General features: G+C 40.4%; 1 protein-coding gene across 12 annotated transcripts in view; it reads left to right on the top strand.

The window, feature by feature from the left end:
* The window catches only part of slc25a21 (solute carrier family 25 member 21), a 477,243-nt gene that overhangs the window by 437,886 nt on the left and 20,112 nt on the right, over window positions 1-19,245 (top strand). For 11 of the 12 annotated variants that reach the window (XM_059649192.1, XM_048538456.2, XM_059649191.1 and 8 more), the window contains 2 exons: window positions 1,019-1,078; window positions 16,931-17,038. In XM_059649192.1, the coding sequence (XP_059505175.1) occupies window positions 1,019-1,078; window positions 16,931-17,038 (168 nt within the window). The remainder of the gene's footprint in view (window positions 1-1,018; window positions 1,079-16,930; window positions 17,039-19,245) is intronic. The other variant, XM_059649193.1, reaches the window with a different exon arrangement.

Raw genomic sequence — 19,245 nt, 5'->3', positions numbered from 1 at the left:
TAAAGCCATTACAGAAAATCAGCTGCATATAGGAATTTCTCATACCAGATTGGACGGGTGCGTCATCAGAATAATGAGCAACATTACTCCCAGCACACTGCCTCGAGGAATGCCATTCTGCTCTCTCTGTCAATGGCTTTTGTTTGCTGCAAAATTCTACAAAAAATGGCAATTTGCTAATAAAATTCAGATGAACTCTGTGTGAGAGCTACATCACTGCTTCTGTCAAGCTATTAATCAGCCTGCGAATCCTTTTACGACTTAACACTAGTCCGGTTATTAATGACTTAAAGTCAATCGACACCTTTAAAAGGCAGCTGAATCAATATTTGTTGAGAAAAGGAATTGAGAAATGTAGAATGGATACATGAAAAGCACTGCTGATGTGGAAAGAATAGTTTGAGAAGAATGGGAGGAAAGAGCTCTGATAGAATAAAAAGCTTTAAAAGGCAAATGTCTTTTACTCACTCTGGATTTTCTGCCTATTCAGTGACTATGGGTAGAAAATGCAGAGCTTATGTTTTTATTTTAACTGCCTAAGATGGCTTTGTGCCTGCCAGTCTGAATATCTCATTTTGGCCAAAGATGTAAATGGATTGATTTTAAATTGAATTGATTCAGTTTAAAAGACGTTAACTGAATATGTGACTGCATTGCATTCTGTTTGTGAGAAAGTGGCTGTTAAATATTGACACTAATTGCTTCCTTTTTAGATTAAGACGTGCAATTACCTCTTGTTTATGTTCTTCAGGTTGATTGTTTTTTTTATTGAATTACTAAAGACCACACAACAAATTATACCTGCTTTATATGTTGTATTTTTAGTTTTGAAAATGTGACACTGTAAAACACATCTTAATTATTCACATTCAGTGTATTCTACTTATTATACCTACGTCTTATTTTAGTCATTTGCTAGATATCGTGATATTACTTTTTTTTTGAAAAAAAAAGACATCCAAAGAGCTCTGTCAAATTTCTCAAACTGATGGTTATGTCCTTATGATTTGGTTTCCAGTTTCTAACTTTTGAACAATACAAGAAGATATTAAGTTATGCCTCATTGCCTTCTGGTGTGGTAAGTACACAAATTGCAATTCTTTCTACTATTAATATTCCAGTTAAGATAGTGATAAACATTTATTAATAGGCATTTCCCTAAAGATGTTGACACAAATGTGAATAATTTATTGTTACAGTGTTCAACAATAAATGGTTCTTTGACGCAACACATGGTTTCATTTAAATCCCTTTGTTAGTATTAGTTAAATGTCATTTCCCTTCTAAAGACTTCAATTAAAGACATTTTCATGTTATTTAAGTTACTTTCAGGTCAACCAAATCTCTGTATACTGTTAAGTTTTATAATAATCCAGAAAAATTTTTATGCTGGATTTATTTCACTGCAGATTTGCTCAGGGGTTGTCACTCAGTATTGGGATTAGTATCTTTGTTTCTTGCATTCCTGCTTTCATCTTCCTGTTTACCTGTAGGTGTGTACATACGTGCTGAACAGAGCTAGGTGAGGAGAAACTTTTACGGGAAAACCTGCTCAGCAGCTAAGTCATGGCACAAAGCCAGATTGTTTTGTCGTAAGCTTGCTGACTGATCAATCACGGCTTGTGTGCAGGCTTTCAGGAAAAAGGTTCTGTTTTTTGAGCACTCAGGGCATGTATCATTGTCTGGAGGGGCCTCACAAAATTGCAGGGATCCAAGGGTATATTGCTCCAGGAACTTTTAAATGTTATGAGTAAATTAAAAATCAATGACAGAAAAAGTGACTACAACTTATGAAGTTTAAATCTGATCTTCATTCCTTCAGGGAGATTTGCTGAGTTAATACTTCTATGCTGATATGTAAAAATTATAAGCCATTTTGTCTTACCTGTAGCTCACGTGGTAGCACACACTTCTAAATGAGAAGGTTTCAATTCAAGTTGCACTCTGGGACTTCAGCACATAAAAACTGGGTCATATTTGCCACCATGCAACTGTAAAGGATGCACTTACCACATGTACAGCCACAGTGCCTGGCATGTCATTGCCAGTCACTGTGCAGGGAGCTTTCTTTATCAACTTGAATACTTTTGATACCTGCGAATTGCTGTCCCACTCCCAGCCTATCTTTTGCCACCTCACTCAGCTCCCATTCACTACCCATCTTGTTGACTCTCTGACAGAACAGTTCCATACTTGTGAGCTCTTGCTGTCTCACGCAGTGTATCACTGAATGTCCTGCTCCCTGAACGAAGCAGCAGGGTGGTGAGGAGAGGGCAGCAAGTAGTGAGACAAAGGGGGGACACTGAGTAAGACGTGACTGGAGTAGCAAGAAAAGAAGTGAGAAAGTGCAGGGAATAATGAATGCGTGGCAAGGGTAGCAACAAGCAAGAAGGGTAAAGCAGAGAATGGGGTGGTGAGTAGAGTATCAAGCAGCAACAAATTTGACCCCTCTGAGGAAGGGTCACCGGACCCGAAACACAACTGTTTTTTCCCTTCACAGATGCTGCCAGACCTGCTGAGCTTTTCCAGCAACTTTGTTTCTGGAAGCAACAACAAATGCCTAACAATGACATCCCTGGCATGACTTGCTGCTTCAATGCAGTATGGATACACCGTGATGTCATTAGTGGCACCAAACTTGCTCTTCCAGTGCCTTTGGCAGGAGATATTGTTCAAAAAGTACTTCAGTGCAGAACCAAGTGACCATTGCAATGTTGGATGTTCTGTCTTTCAGTTGAGATGTTAAAACAAGGACTGATTTGTTTGGTCAGTTGGTTGTAAAGATCCCATGGCACAATTCAAAGAAGATCAGAGGAGCTATTTCCAAAGCGTCTGTCCCTCAGTCAAAACAGATAAAAACAGATTGTCTGTCATTATTATATGGTTAACCACACATGTAAAATTGATCAAATTTGACAATTGGCCTGTGATGCAACATAACCAAAGCAGAAATTATGTAGTGGACAAGGTGTGATGTTTAGCGGTATATACTTTTACAATGCAATATTCAGTGGTGTCTATAGGAGTGGGATTTGTTGTTGCAGGGTGACTTATTTAAGCAGGATTGGTTTCTTGGTGGCAGGTTAGACTTTAAGCCAATGGTATTGCAGTTATGAATGGGGCCTCAGGCTTTGTGGTGGCAGCTACTTCTTATTTTCAATATTTGTACCTCATGATTATGTTAAAACCTTTTAAATTTAAGTCTTAACTTCAAGGTTAAATCAACACAACATGGGAAATTCATGGCATCACACAATTTCACAATCTTTTAAAGATGGCATGTTTCAGTTGAGTTTGTTCATTTTGCTTGACAAAAGCAATATTTTTATGGAAATCTGCAGCACAAGAGATGGAAGCTGGAGACTATCAGTTGGGATAGAGTGTCAGGAGGACAGTTGTTGAGTTGGGGAAGTGAGCAAGAGAAGATATTTGGATCGGGCAAAGAAACGATCATGAGGGAATCAAAAGGAGGCTTTGGACCATGAAGGGGATTATGAAGTAATTGAACGGGGAGTTCTCCATGCCTTGAATTGGAATGAGAAGGCAAGGTGAGAGTTTTTTTCATTTGGATGTGTAGTTTGAGTATTGTAAGGGGAGAGGGTAGGTAATAGTTGTCACCAGAGTGAAATGAGGGCCTAATGTGCTATTCAACATCAGGTCCTAGTTGTCAAGAGGAGGACTCTATCATGGGGAAAGTTCATTATTTTGGAGGAAGGTCAGTGCACTACAGGAGAAGTAGTGATGATTCAAGGTCTCATAGGGCTTTCAAAAGTCAAGGCATTGCAAAAATATATCACTGATGTTGGGGAGAAGGTCTCAGATCAGAGGAGGTTGGCTCGGGATTAGGATCAAGGTGAAGAGATGGCCCTCCGCTTCTTCCTGTCCTGCAGGCCCAACCAGTCCCCCTCCACCAACACCCTCATCTGCCTAGCCGAACTTGTCCTCACCCTCAACAACTTCTCTTTCAATTTGTCCCACTTCCTACAGACTAAGGGGGTGGCAATGGGTACCCGCGTGGGCCCCAGCTATGCCTGCCTCTTTGTAGGTTACGTGGAACAGTCCCTCTTCCGCACCTACACTGGCCCCAAACCCCACCTCTTCCTCCGTTACATTGATGACTGTGTCGGAGCTGCCTCTTCCTCCCAAGAGGAGCTTGAACAGTTCATCCACTTCATCAACACCTTCCACCCCAACCACCAGTTCACCTGGGCCATCTCCAACACATCCCTCACCTTCCTGGACCTCTCTGCCTCCATCTCAGGCAACCAGCTAGAAACTGATGTCCATTTCTGCCAACCGATTCCCGCAGCTACCTAGAATACACCTCCTCCCACCCACCCTCCTGCAAAAATTCCATCCCCTATTCCTAATTCCTTCGCCTCCACCGCATATGCTCCCAGGATGAGGCATTCAAATCCCGCACATCCCAGATGTCCAAGTTCTTCAAGGACCGCAACTTTCCCCCCCCCCACCCCCGCAGTGGTCAAGAATGCCCTTGGCTGTGTCTCCCGCATTTCCCGCAACACATCCCTCACACCCTGCCCCCGCAATGACCGCCCAAAGAGAATACCCCTAGTCCTCACATACCACCCCACCAACCTCCGGATACAACGCATCATCCTCCGACACTTCCGCTGTCTACAATCCGACCCCATTACCCAAGACATTTTTCCATCCCCACCCTTGTCTGCCTTCCAAAGAGACCACTCTCTCTGGGTCGCCCTTGTCCGCTTCACAGTCCCCTCCAACCCCACCGCACCTGGCCCCTTCCCCTGCAACCGCAGGAAGTGCTACACTTGCCCCCACACCTCCTCCCTCACCCCCATCCCAGGCCCCAAGATGACTTTCCATATCAAGCAGATGTTCACCTGCACATCTGCCAATGTAGTATACTGCATCCACTATACCCGTTGTGGCTTCCTCTACATTGGGGAAACCACTTTGGGGACCACTTTGCAGAACACCGCCGCTCAGTTTGCAATAACCAACTGCACCTCCCAGTCGCGAACCATTTTAACTCCCCCTCCCATTCCTTAGACGAAATGTCCACCCTGGGCCTCCTGCAGTGCTACAATGATGCCACCCAAAGGTTGCAGGAACGACAACTCATATTTTGCAGCCCAATGATATGAATGTGGACTTCACAAGCTTCAAAATCTCCTCTTGCCCCACTGCATCCCAAAACCAGCCCAGCTCATCCTGCCTCCCTAACCTGTTCTTCCTCTCACCTATCCCCCCCTCCCACCTCAAGCCGCACCTCCATTTCCTACCTACTATCCTCATTCTGCCCCCTCGGCCTGTCCGTCCTCCCTGGACTGACCTATCCCCTCCCTACCTGCCCACCTATACTCTCTTCTCCTCCTCTATCCATCTTCGGTCCGCCTCCCCCTCTCTCCCTATTTATTTCATAACCCACTCCCCATCCCCCTCTCGGATGAAGGGTCTAGGTCCGAAACGCCAGCTTTTTTGCTCCTAAGATGCTGCTTGGCCTGCTGTGTTCATCCAGCTTCACACTTTGTTATCTTGGATTCTCCAACATCTGCAGTTCCCATCATCTCTGAAGTGATGGTCTGTTCACTGTTATCACAGGATCAGAATGACAATGGGAGGTGGCACATTGATGTTTGGGGGGTCGTGAGTGATGGGCTCAAAGTCAAGAGGGTGGAGTCTAACAGGTTCCAGATGGAAGGTGATTCTTTCTGTACCATTGCTACAAACCAACAGTGAACGTGGTCCATGGGTAGATTCGAAAGCTCAGGAGGAATTCTAAAAAAGCATTACAAACAATGAACACAAGCATATCAGCACATTGTCAGAACTGGAACTAACTACCTACAAATGTTTAGGAGGTAATGCTGGAGACAACTGAGACTGTCCTGGAAAATCGTCCTAGAGGTATGCGGGATTCTGAAACAAGGCTTTTGGCCTGTGGATTTTAAGAGAACTCCATGCTAGTGAGCTGCAGGATGACTCAGTGTCTGCCAGTAGTTTCCAGGACTTCATAGTCAATGTATGGTATTTCACAGGCTGTCTCACATGGGGGAATAAAGAGATGACCAATGCCATCTTTTGTTACATGAATTATTTATCCACTGATTTAGACAATGAAGTGGCAAGCACATTGGACTTGGGGCCTTCACTGACTTCCTAGAGGGCAAGAGGTCAGCAATTGCACTCATGTTGCCAATAAAGCTGTGTGGAATCAGAGGCATTTATGAAACAAGGGCTTTCAGTTTTAAAACATGCAATTGGTCTACTACACAGGTAAAGAATTGTTCATGTCTGTGCTTATTTCCAGAAAGTTCTCATGGCTCATACATTTTGCATAACTTACATGTCCCAAAACCTCTTGAGGCCTTTTGATGGCTGGAACTTGAATGACACTGGCTACAGTATTCCCACAGTGCTTGGTTAATTACACATATAAAGGTATCCTGACTGTGCAGCAGAAAAGCAATATAATGCAGCAAATGACTCCACTAGAACCATCAATGAACAGACTATCCGCACATCAGAAGTTTATGTTCGTTACCCTGGCAGTGTGCATGGGCTCTTATATATACATCACATAGGATAACATGAATAGCTGTGGTCCACTGTAAACTGCACAACTTGGCCATTTAATATGGAGAAATGTTACAATAGCATACAAGGAAGAAGTAATCCTTCTCCTCATAGGTCAACAAATGACATGAACCCAGGGCCATTGAGAGATGTGCAAGGGATGTAAAGAATACCCTCATACATATCCAATTTGCCCCAAAATTGAGATAAGTATCTGAAAATATTCTGATTTTGTGACGTCCATTGCCTGTTTGGGATGTTAACTAACCTCTACCAGCATCCCTGTCAGATCTACATCTAAACTTGCATTCTCTGCCATCTGAAAGATCAAAGGAAACGATCATTGTCATACACAGGAGCATTGATCCTTTGGAAAATTGTTTTGCACTTGGACATGTGTCAGTCAGTCTGTCATGACTGAAAATTCAGATTTTTCATTATTGTTGCAGGGTCTTTAGTGAAACTAAAACATTTTCTTATTTTTGCTTAGTCTTTTCCAATGTTGAGATCTATCTTCTTCAGCTGGCTGGACTCCTTGTTATTCAGATGTCTTTCTCTGAATGCTTTCACTGGCTTGTGAGAAATATGCAGAGTGGCCGATTCACTTAGAAATTGTCTTTAATTGATGAATTAAAATGTCACAGCTTACAGCAACTGCAGCAGGAAAGATAACTAGTTTTCTTCAAGTTTAAAGTGAGATTTTGACAAGCAGCCTTTGGGCTGGGAGAAGATCTGTACATTTCTCTCTCTCTCTCCCCCTCCCCCTTTTCTCTCTATCTCTGTCTAATTGTCACTAGTCCGTGGACCAATCAACTTCTTGTTGCCAAGCAGAGCTGCATCAATAAACACCCTAGGCTCCAGATCATTTGTAATCTGAACTTTGATTACTGCTTGTTCAAACAATTGTTTACAATATCAGCTATGGGCATCATGTTAATTGCTTTCAAATTTGCAGCCACTCTTTCAGACACTGGATTTTAAAAACAATCCTTTCTTATTTCAGTCCCCAATTTTTAAAAAGACATAGTAATTATAGAACATGAATGAACACTGAATATAACTGAATACAAACTTACATAATTTACTCCATGCGAAAGGAAATGTTCCTAACTCCTGTAGCTATCAATGAGTACTAACCACGAGGTGAACCTGTATGTTTAGCTGTCTGACAAGACTCGACCTAAGAAATGACAGCAGTGCATGCATGAATTAAGTGAAGACAATATATTGTACAATATTTATATGTGACCAAATTTAATTTTCTTAACTTACGTGTGCCACTTTTGTGCTTTCATAAAGTCTTAACTTTTCTCTTATGCTAATATGTTTTGGTTCAACCCCAGCTGAGATTAAGGGTTTCCATGCAATGTGCTGTCATGTTGCTTTTGTTAGCTGTGGCAGTTGTTCGCTGGAATGCTGAGATCTTAAGATTTCTGCCCTCTTGGGTCTTCTGAAATGCTGTAGGGACATTTTTCATTGCTTCACCAGCCAGGTTAATGTAGCCGCTGGCAGACGGGATGAAGGAAGTGATATCTGGAGAGGAAGGTCTAGGGGTATCTGGCATGTGTTCATCGTTGTCGTCGGCATTTGATGGTACCTCTGTTTCCCTGAGCAGAAAAGGCTCTTTGGGGAATGTCCAAGTCCTCAACTCCTCTCAGCTAGCCTTTGTTGTAAGGTGACCATAGCTAGAGAAACAAAATGCAGCTCAAAGCATATGTGGGGCATATGTCCCACCTGATTCTCTATGGTAGCTTTCAACACCTCTGGGAGGCAGCTATACACTCACATACCTGGAGGCATGGCAGAATTAATGGCTTGCATTGTCTCCACTATTACTATGATCAACTGTGTGCATGACCACTGACATCTTCATCATATGTTCACTAACTTGCATGTTTGGCAGGCTTATTGTGACTGTGACTAGATCAGAGTGGGATTAGCAGGGGCCTGGCCCCCCAGCAGTACTCGAATGACAGAGACTTCTGCTGTAACATCCTCCAGATGTGCAGTCATCAGGTTTCTACTGCGGCTGAAGCATTGGGATGGTCTATAGAGAGGGAATAAAAAGAACTACATTAAGGATCAGCATAATCCAAGAATGCATCACATTTCTTCTTGTCATTCTGTGTGCTCATTTGCCACCATCAGGTTGGACGGATGCTTACATTTATATCTGGTCATTTGACTCTCACCAACAGTGATTAACCAGTTATCCAATCCTCCCATCCTACCCCAACGCCCCCAACCCCCATTGCTCTACCACATATATATTCTGCATTACCTCTTCCTTTACATGGCTGAGCAGCATCAATTTTGTCAACTCCAGCCCTTGACTTCTCTCTCACATTGTAGGACTGTTCTCTATGAGAATATATAGCTTTAGTGACATATCATGTAATGCACCACCACCTTGTCTGTCTGCACCCCCAGGTGTCACTTGCTCACTCAGGTCACACTGTCACATGCTTCGGTTTCAATTGCCAAGCAGTACTGAAGTTATTCACATATTCACTCACCTAAAAGAGTCATCCGAGTAAACAGGAAAGCACTGCAAAATGACCAGAACATTGCTGCCCATGTCTATTCTTTCACACAGGGCCTCATTCCTTATAACTTTTCATTACCCTTCCCCAGTCAACATGTAAAAAAATTCCAGTTTCCTTAATCCTTCCCCTGTTCCTTTAGAGCAGTTATCCAAATTGCCCAATTTCTTGATCTTTTGAAAAGAAAATCCAAAGGAACTGCAGATGCTATGAATCAGGAACAGAAACAGAAGTTGCTGGAAAAGCTCACCAGATCTATGAAGAAAAAAAGACAGAGTTAACATATTGGGTCTGATGACCCTTCCTCAGAACCCACTGATGATGAATCTAGCCAAATGCCTTCCCTTGCACTCTCAGTTGCACTGTTTATTGCATTGACTCTTCAAGTGGATCAACAATCACTACTACTCTTTGCTTTTCACTCAATCTCCAATCATTTGTGAACCATCACTAGCCACCTCTGACTTTATTGTGGTCAATTGCTTTAACATCAAAGCGTGAGTTTAACATTTTATTTCCTCTTTGACCAGACAAGATCCAGGTTCCCTTGGTTAAATGTGCAAGCATGGGAGATGTACACATCAAGACAATGTCATGCAGCTCAAGGGTTTGAGTTGCAGGCGAGGCCGGATAGGCTGAGACCTGTTTCACTAGAAGGTAGGAGTTTGAAGGGTGACCTGATAGAGGTTTATAAAATCTTGAGGGTCATAGACAGGGTGAATAGCAAAGGTCATTTTCCTCAGGTGGGGGAATTCAAAACTAGGAGGGCATATTTTTAAGGTGAGAGTGCTAAGATTTAAAAGGAACCTGAGGGACAACTTTTTTATACATAGGGTAGTACGTGTGTGGATGAACTGCCAGAGGAAGTGGTAGATGCAGGTACAGTAACAACAATTAAAAGACATTTGGACAGTTGCATGAATAGAAAGGCTTTCGAGGGATATGGGCCAGATGCAGGCAAGTGAGCCTAGTTTAGTTTGGGCAACTCGGTCAGCATGAACAAGTTGCACCAAAGGATCTGTTTCAGTGCTGTATGACCCTATGACTCCAAGAAAAGATAGAGATTTCATACCATTTTGACAGATAACAGCTTCCAATCAAAGGTTTACACATTTACTCACTCATATCTCTACCCAGCTGTGTTTGAATAGTCAACATTTCAAGTTAGTACATATGGCCATATTATCCAATCGTGTTCAAACTAACACATGAATATTGCTTGTATATGCAAAAATGATCAAATCTTGTTACCTAGCTGCAGTAGATGTTTTTGGTGACAGAAAAGCCTGGCTTTCTGCTTCTACTCCCAAGCACAATAACAGGTTTCTCTGACATATTGCCTCCACTGTTTTCCCCATGTCCTGATGATTTCAAACTTTATCCAATCTTCCCTTGGCTTCTCACCTCTGAATTCAGTGACCTCCTATGGTCTCTAATACTTCCCCTCCATAAAATCTCACCTATCCATCTTCTCAATCATTTCTGTGCAGTCAGATAGGCCTCCTCTTCAATTGTGTTAATTTCAAACAAGGTAAGGTCTGGTTACAGCCCCATATATCTCACCACCAACTTCTGCATACTGACTTTCAGACACTTCCTGATGTATATAGCCACCGAAAGGAAAACGCTGCTACAAACAACTCACAATGGTGCTTTCAGTCTCCCAAGTGCATTACTGATTTGAATATTTGATTTTATTTATTGTAGTCACGTGTATGTAAGTATAGTGAAAAGTTTCGTTTGTGAGCAGTACAGGCAAATCGTCATAAGCAAGGACATACAGATCATAGGGTGCTTGGACCCACTGGCTTTTTAATCATTCTTTCAATTTCATTTGTAATGATTTTGTGACCAATATCCATTTACACTTTACTATCTGACTATTGTCCCAGCACAGCCCCCAGCTTCATTCCCTCTTATCGAAGCCAGGGAATAGCATGTTTTAATGGAAAGAGGATTAGTTAACTAACAGAAAAGGGTCTGGCTGAATGGTCATTTTCAGATTTAATTAGTGGCATGATAAATGATAACGGATCAGAACCAATTGTGATGTAGCCAAATTTGTTGAATCAACAATAGTTAGAGAAGCAACTTGTGAGGAGGTTGTGCAGTAATAGTGCACGTACCTGTTGACCAAGAGGCCGGGGTTCAAGTCCCACCATGACTAGGCAGATTGATTAAAAATATCTGCAGAATGTGTAAAAGGTTATAATAGGTTACAGGAATAATCAAAACTCTAGGAGGTGGGAAAAGTGAGGTTGTCCACTTTGGAAAGAAGAATAGAAGACATGAAGGCGTTATGGTATGATTGGATAATGTGTATTAGTTTGAATGTGATTAGATATGTAGTCACGTACTAACCCTGAATGTAGATCATGTGAACACTGTTGAAAAGAGATATGGGTGAATAAATGTATAGCATTTTGATTGGAAATTATTTTCTGTTGAAATAGCCTTGTTGTCAGTAGAAATAGTATAAATCTTTGTTTCCATAGAAAAATTTGACTTGTGCACCATCTTTGATTATGAACAGCTCCCATGCATGCATGAATAAATATTTAAATATTAAAAACCTGAGTGTCATCTGGAGTAATGGGCGAATAACAGGTTAAAATTACCCAAAGTTGAATTTCCTCAGTCAGGTTTCCACTGCAGCAAAATTCCTTCATCAAAGTCACAAATGATGTGCTACATGATTATAAGCACCACTGTACTATCCTTCATTCAGTGTGAGTTCACTGCAAACCTTTGATAAGGCTGCCATCACCACTTTTCTCCAACACCATTACTATATTGACAAGGTTATTCAGACTTGCCATGCTTTTCTCCACCAAAACCTGTGACGCAATGGACAAGGAAACGGTAGCAATCAGTTCTGATCCTATCCTCAAACTGTTGCCTCCGGAGACCATTAATGGTCTGCCTAACTCTAATGCAGTTCAAGCAAAATCTCCAGTGTTCAGTTACTGATTCTGACCCATTGTTCTTTCTTCTTATTGCGGCATCAGCATACCCTCAGCCATTTGAACCCCATGGTCTTCAATTAACTCTCCTCCTTTGTAGTTCTTTTAAACACTCCTGCTAACTCACTTTTCATTCTTTTGCTAATATTGTCATTCTCCTTTGCATTCCTTCAAAATGTACTGGCTGGATTTTCCATAGCGATAATGATGGGGCTAGTAGTGGTAACTGTTATTGAAGTGTAAATTGGACAGAGACTTTAGTAGGTTAAACTCAAAATTAGTCAGTTACTGTCTAAGTTGCCATGCTGCTTTTGTGTGACAGTATCCTCCTAAGACAGTCCACTTTGAAACTCTTGGGAACAGCATAATGTTGTTGTACTTATGTGGCAGGTATATACAGAAGGAAAATGGAAGTTGTGTTTTTCAAATTCTAGTGCAAGTACATTTTAAAACAGCTAAATATGTCTTAATTGCTGCCAGATAACTGCCTTGATACTAAAAATTAGCTTATACTAGAGTGCCATTTCATCTTATTCTGGTCTTTCTTTTTAATTTACTCATGGAATGTGAATGGCACTGGCCAGAGATCTCCATATCCAGTGCATGAATAAAAAGAAATTGTTGATGGAGATTGTAAAACTAATTTAAATAAAAACAATACATTCTTTTCCTTTCTGATTCTCCAATCTCCCTCTCTCTGAATTTCTGTTTTGTTCCCTCTCTACTTCTTTTTTGCTGGTTCTGATATTAATTAGGATTTAAAATTTGAACTGAACTTCTTGATTCAAAGTCTGTACTGTTCATTAACATCTGATTCTTTAATGAGATATACAGTCACTTGCGCTGTTCATCCAGGTCTCAGACACACTGTAGAGGGCGCTGTGCTATTTTGGCTCTCTGATTTATAATAAACTCGGGTCCCTTCAGAATAACTGTGTGCCTGTGTAAAGAATGACTGGGCATAATCATTTAATGCTGTGAACAAAATTTGCTTAATTGTATACCATTGCATGTTTATGTTTGTGCAGTTTGCTGCCAGATTTCTGTGAATGTTATTAAGTCTGGATCTACTCATGCAATTAATTGCTTCCAGTTTCCACAGTTTATTTCCCACACGCTGTACATTATGATACATTCATTTTAATTTTTTAAAATCTTAATTCAAACACTCCTCTCCCCTCTTGCCTGTTATCATCACTCAAGCTTGTCTTTTCAATTATAATTAAGCCATTTGCTTTTATTTCCTTACATCATATCTTTGCTAACTTGTTTTCTGTGGTACATTATTCAAACCTATTTCTCCTGTCTTATTAATGATTCTAGCTGGTTTTAATTTAATAAACTAGTTCTCCATCCTCACTTTCACTTAATAAATTTTTAGCTTTAATACTTTCTATTTTTAATTATTTGGCCAGTACTTTAGAAACTTGGTTGATTCAATGTAACCAAATGTAATTGCCAGAGATAGTAGGAACTGCAGATGCTGGAGAATCTGAGATAACAAGGTGCAGGGCTGGATGAACACAGCATGCCGAGCAGCATCAGAGGAGCAGGAGAGCTGATGTTTCAGGCCTAGACCCTTCTTCAGAAATAAAGAACTGACTTATTGCCAGTTCATTCAGGACTTACCACAGTGCCCAAGAAAGTGGAATCCTTCTTGCTGACATAACACATTTAGTCATATGTTGCTTTCATTCCTTTTCTATTTCAGTGCATAGAAGGGAAAGTTGTCCTCAAATTATCATCTATCAAATCCTCCTCTTCAGGTTGCTTCATAATCTTAGACCAAATTGAATTTAGGTGATGTTTCTTTTCACATGTCATTGCCTCCTACACAGACTCGAATTTTTGACTGTTTTCCTCCCTTCCTTATATCGCTCCATTCTATTTGCTATCTTTTTTACTTTGCTGCCAGAGGATACCAAAGCTTCCTTGATCAGATGCAGGGATTGTTTCACCCTTTCTAGCTATTAAATCACCCGACACTGCTATATTTTCAGAGATGCTTTTTACCTCCCTGCACCCCACCGCATGTCACCCGTACCACCCATCCTCAGCTGATACTCATTTATAGCTTCAGAGATAATGGGAACTGCAGATGCTGGAGATTCCAAGATAATAAAATGTGAGGCTGGATGAACACAGCAGGCCAAGCAGCATCTCAGGAGCACAAAAGCTGACGTTTCGGGCCTAGACCCCGAAACGTCAGCTTTTGTGCTCCTGAGATGCTGCTTGGCCTGCTGTGTTCATCCAGCCTCACATTTTATTAACTCATTTATAGCTGTCGTTTTTATTCTTTTGATAGCCATGCCTGCAGAATTCATTTACCTTCAAATGCTAAAAGTTCGACAAACTTTGAGAGTGTAATTTGCTCTGGATACACTTCCTGTAACCTTCCCTTTTGTCCTTTCTCAGGCCTTTTGAAAGTTACTCATCCTGTGTTTTGGTATTGGTCTGACCTTCTCTCAAAATGCATTCCAAAAATCAACATGCTAATTTGTCTCCATTTCCTCTAAGTCTAAGATTTTGGATTTGAACAAAATGAATCAGTGACCTCCCCCATGTATGTGTTTGCCCAAGCCAACACCTTCCTATGCTGTTATTTTCAGTTTTAGGTAGTTTGTTATGCTTTGAAAATTATTTTATCACAAAAACTAGCCATTAACCTACATTTATATTTCCATTCTTTGTGTTGAATTGCTTGACGGAAAGCTTGTGTAATTTAATTGTTAGAGGACAAAGGAAGGCTTAGATGGTATTGCTGTGGAGAAGTTGCAAGGTATTTATGATTTAACATTGGCAGCAGTTTCAGGGTTTGCAAAGAATAGACTCTGGAAACCCACGCAGACACAGGGAAAATGTGCAAACTCCACACAGGCAGTTGCCCAAGGCTGGAATCAAACCCAGGACCCTGGTGCTGTGAGTCTGCAGTGCTAACCACTGAGCCGCTGTGTCACCTCAATTCCTTCTGTTTTGCCCATTTGATTAGTTTGTTCTTTACTCTTCTTACAGCAACCAAAATTTCAAAATTATGAGATTTTGTGCTTCCATCATATTCTGAGACTCTTCTGTAGCTCTTCTGACATTGTAAATTAATACAATCTACAGCCTTCACATACAATTCAATGATGTTTTGGTTACCAGCAATTCTCTGGTATGTGATTGTGTCACACAAAAGTCACTCTCAGTGCCAATATTAGAACTTGCTTTCTTAGTTTCCACACTTGTCTCCTATTCTGCCAGTTCATGGACCTCATGTTCTTCGCCGTCATTTTGCACATTTGTCCAATATTAAACATGCCAGTAGCATTTTGTGCAAATCTCATGATAGTCACATCCATCTATTTGCTGGAACTTTCAGGAACATATCACCCAAAAAGCCTACTTTATGCAGTGTGTCTTTGGATGGTAACAGCCTTGACTTGTATGTCGTGATCATTCAGTCCACCACCATCCAGCACAGATTTATCATATTCTGCTCCTCAGAACTGTTAACACAAAACATATGCATAGGAGAGATTCAGATGCCTTATCACCTTCTATCAGCCTCTCTAATTCTTAGGTTGCAATCACTTCCCAATTAACCATGAGAAATGAACCTTAATTGAATGTGCAATGAAAAGAACTAATCATAGTCCTGTCATGTGCAAGGGGTCTATGAACCATAGAGATAGACTGAGATAAAGTAGACTAGTATTTATGGTAATAGTTTAAAGGTTCCAAGATCAAATTTCAGCTCCGTAGTTGTGAAAGCTGCTGTAAAAACCCAATTGCTTCACTTGTTTTCATCAGACAAGGCACATGTCACCACCTGCTCTGATCTACTTTTAATTATCACCCTCATTCTATGTGGCTAAGCCTTTTGCTCTCAGGACAACTTGGAACAAGCAATATGTATATTTCCCAAGAAAAGCAAATTAAAGTTTTAAAACCCATCTTGATGTAGATGAAGTGGAATAAGTATGAAAAGTATTTATTTTGCAAGGAAATTAGTGAAATTGAAGGAAGAAATTCAAACAAAAGACATTTATCTCATTGAAGAATGTGCTCAAAATATTTAAAATCGAGACTTTTCGAAATATAGCAAGTCAGTCAGTTATGTGGCTTGTCATATGTTAGCAGAATGAGGGAGCTTTGTGGAGTTGTTTGAGATTTTGGGATCCAAATCAGGAAGATGTCAATTCAGCTGCAAGTTCATTCAACCAAATGTGTGATATAGGCTAGTGGAAAATCTTCTGAAATGTGATTATTGATGCAAGGGCCTGAAATTGATTCCCATTGTCTTTCAAGGTTAACTGAAATAAACAATCCATATTTCAAAATGAGTGGGTGAGGCAGACTTCATATTGAAGCTTGGACCTCATTTATCTGTAAACAGTAGGTACATGCTTGGAGAACATCCATGAACAGTGTTTGAATTTTTGGATCCTATTACCGTCGTAAGTCCTGTGAGGCAGTGGGAAATGCTTAAGAAAGAGGAAGTACATTAGGAGGGGGAAGAGCAATCAGGAGAATGAGGGAAGTCATTGAGAGTGTGGGGAAGCACAATCAGGAAGAAGATGAGAGAAGGCCAACAGTGGCGTAGTACTCTGTAGTTCTGTACTTAATTGTTCCACATTCTTTCAAGTGTGGCTGAAAGAGTAATTTGTCTTATTTGAAAGGCGATACAGTCAACCAATGCAATGCCCCATCAGTACACCAATAAACTGTCCGCATTCAAGGTTCTGATGTGGGATTTGAATCAGTGATTACCTGAACCAAAAACAAGAGAACTGCCATGAAGCCAAAGCCAATATTTAATTTTAAGAAATATTACATTGTATTTTCTTTTTACCAATGTACTATTTAACAACTATTTAGATTTTTACAGTTGCTGGACTTGGATCTGGACTCACTGAAGGTGTTGTTGTCAACCCTTTTGAAGTGGTCAAGGTGAGCTTACAAGCTCAGCGGAATTCTTTTTCAGAGGTTGGTGTCATTTTAATTTTTTTGTGTTTTAGAACAGTGTCATCCATTTTATTGTCATATCTTACAACACTGCATGTGACATATAAAGTTCTACATTTATAAGCATTTTTCAGTATTATCTTACAATGACATGAACTACAGAATGATTACAGTAAGAAAGAGGCCATTCAGCTCATCATGTCCATGCCAGCTTTATGTAAGCACAATACGCTAGATATTTGTCATATTCTTTTTGAACCTGTCTTAAACATACACACAGGCAATGGGTTCCACATCCAAAGCACTAAGCATGAAAATAATTTTCTTCACGTCACCTCTGATTTGCCTTAAATTAATATCATCTCATTCAACGCTTCTGCTCCTGAGAACAGTTACTCCTCAGCTGTCCTGGCAAAACTTCTTGTGACTTTAAATACTTCAATTAAAAACTCCTCCCACCCTACTCTTGTCTGAAAAGAACAATCCTAGCTTCACTAATCTACCCAAAAAACATAAGTCTCTCAGCCCTGCAGCTATGCTTGTAAACCATTTCTGCCTTGGGAATAACACTTAACATGGTCAAGTGGTTTTATCGCTGGACTGTTAATCCAGAGACCTGGTTAACATTCCGGGGACACAGGTTCAAATACCACCGCGGGAAGATGGCGGAATTTGAATTCAGTAAAACATATGGAATTTAAAGTCTGTAACTATGAATATAACTAATTCATAACTATGAATCCATTGCCGATTGTCGGAAAATCCCATCTGGTTCACTAATGTCCTTTCAGGAAGGAAACTGCCATCCTTACCTGGTCTGGCCAACGTGTGACTCCAGACCAAAACAATGTGGTTTACTCTTAACTTCCCTCTCGGCAATTAGGGATGGACAATAAAGTCGGCCTGGTCAGCGATGCCCAAATCCTATGAATGAATAAAGGAGAAAAGAAATCTTCCTAAAGGGCTGTGTCCAAAATTAGACGCAATATTCCAGTTGACACTGGATCGGTGTTCTAGAAAGATTCACCATAACTTCCTTGTTTTATATTCTATACCTCCAACGTAAAGCCTAGGATCTTTAATGCCTTATTAACCGCTTGCACAAGCAACCTTGCCACCTTCAACAATATTTTGCACAAGTGCACTCGAGCCCCTCTGCTCTTACATCCGCTATGTTATTGGATCCTTTAATATTAATACTTATCCTCAGTCTTCCTACCAAAATATACAACTTTACATTTCTCTGCATTAAATTTCATTAATGTGTTAATTCTAACAGACTTTCTGTGACCTGTTGCAGTCTAACATTTTTCTCAGAAAATAATGCAAGATCCTAGAACTAGGACCAGGAATAAACAATTCAGCCCTTGAACTTGCTATGCTATTCACTGCAATTATGGCTGATTTCAATTTAGCCTCAACTTCACTTTCCTGCCTGCTCTCCATAATCTTTCAATCTATTATTAATTAATTGGCCCATTCACATAATCTATCCATATTCATTTATAAATTTCTTATTTTCTTTATTGCAACTTCATTTCCCACCTATTTTAGGGTATTCTGAAAATTCGGCTATCTTACCTTCTATTCCTGTTTCCAAGCCATTACTGTCAATAGTTGCTGTGCGAGGACTGAACACTCATAAGTTACATCTTGCAAACCAGATAAAGAACCATTTATCCCAGCCTTCTGTTGACATCCTTAACCCTATGTGATCTTACATTGTGAATTGACATTTTATACAGCAGCCTTATCAAATGTCTTCTGTAAATCCAGATATGCTACATTTATAGGATCCAAATCATCCACGTTGCTTGCTGTGTTTTCAAAGAACTCAAGAAAATTTGTCAAACATGATCTACCCTTCATGAAACCATGTTGACTTTGATGGCTGTATTTTAACTTCACAAATATCCTGTTATTACTCCCTTAATAATGGATTCTAACAATTCCCCAATGACAAATGTTAAACTAACTGGTCTATAGATTCTTACATTTTGCTTCCCACCTTTTTCTTTTGGAATTGTATTCATATTTCTCCAATCTACTAATCCAGGTAATTTTGGAACATTGTAACCAATGGTCCCACTATCTCTACTGCCACCTCCTTTAAGACCTAGGTTGTAGGCAAAGAGGATCCGGGACTTGCCTACCTTCAATCCTAAAAGTTTACTCAGTACTTCTTTCCTTGTGATGAAGATTGTTCTAAGTTCCTCCCTTTTTATAAT

This window comes from Stegostoma tigrinum, chromosome 10 (assembly GCF_030684315.1).
Source record: "Stegostoma tigrinum isolate sSteTig4 chromosome 10, sSteTig4.hap1, whole genome shotgun sequence".
NCBI lineage: Eukaryota > Metazoa > Chordata > Chondrichthyes > Orectolobiformes > Stegostomatidae > Stegostoma > Stegostoma tigrinum.
This window is presented reverse-complemented; position numbering and strand designations above follow the sequence as displayed.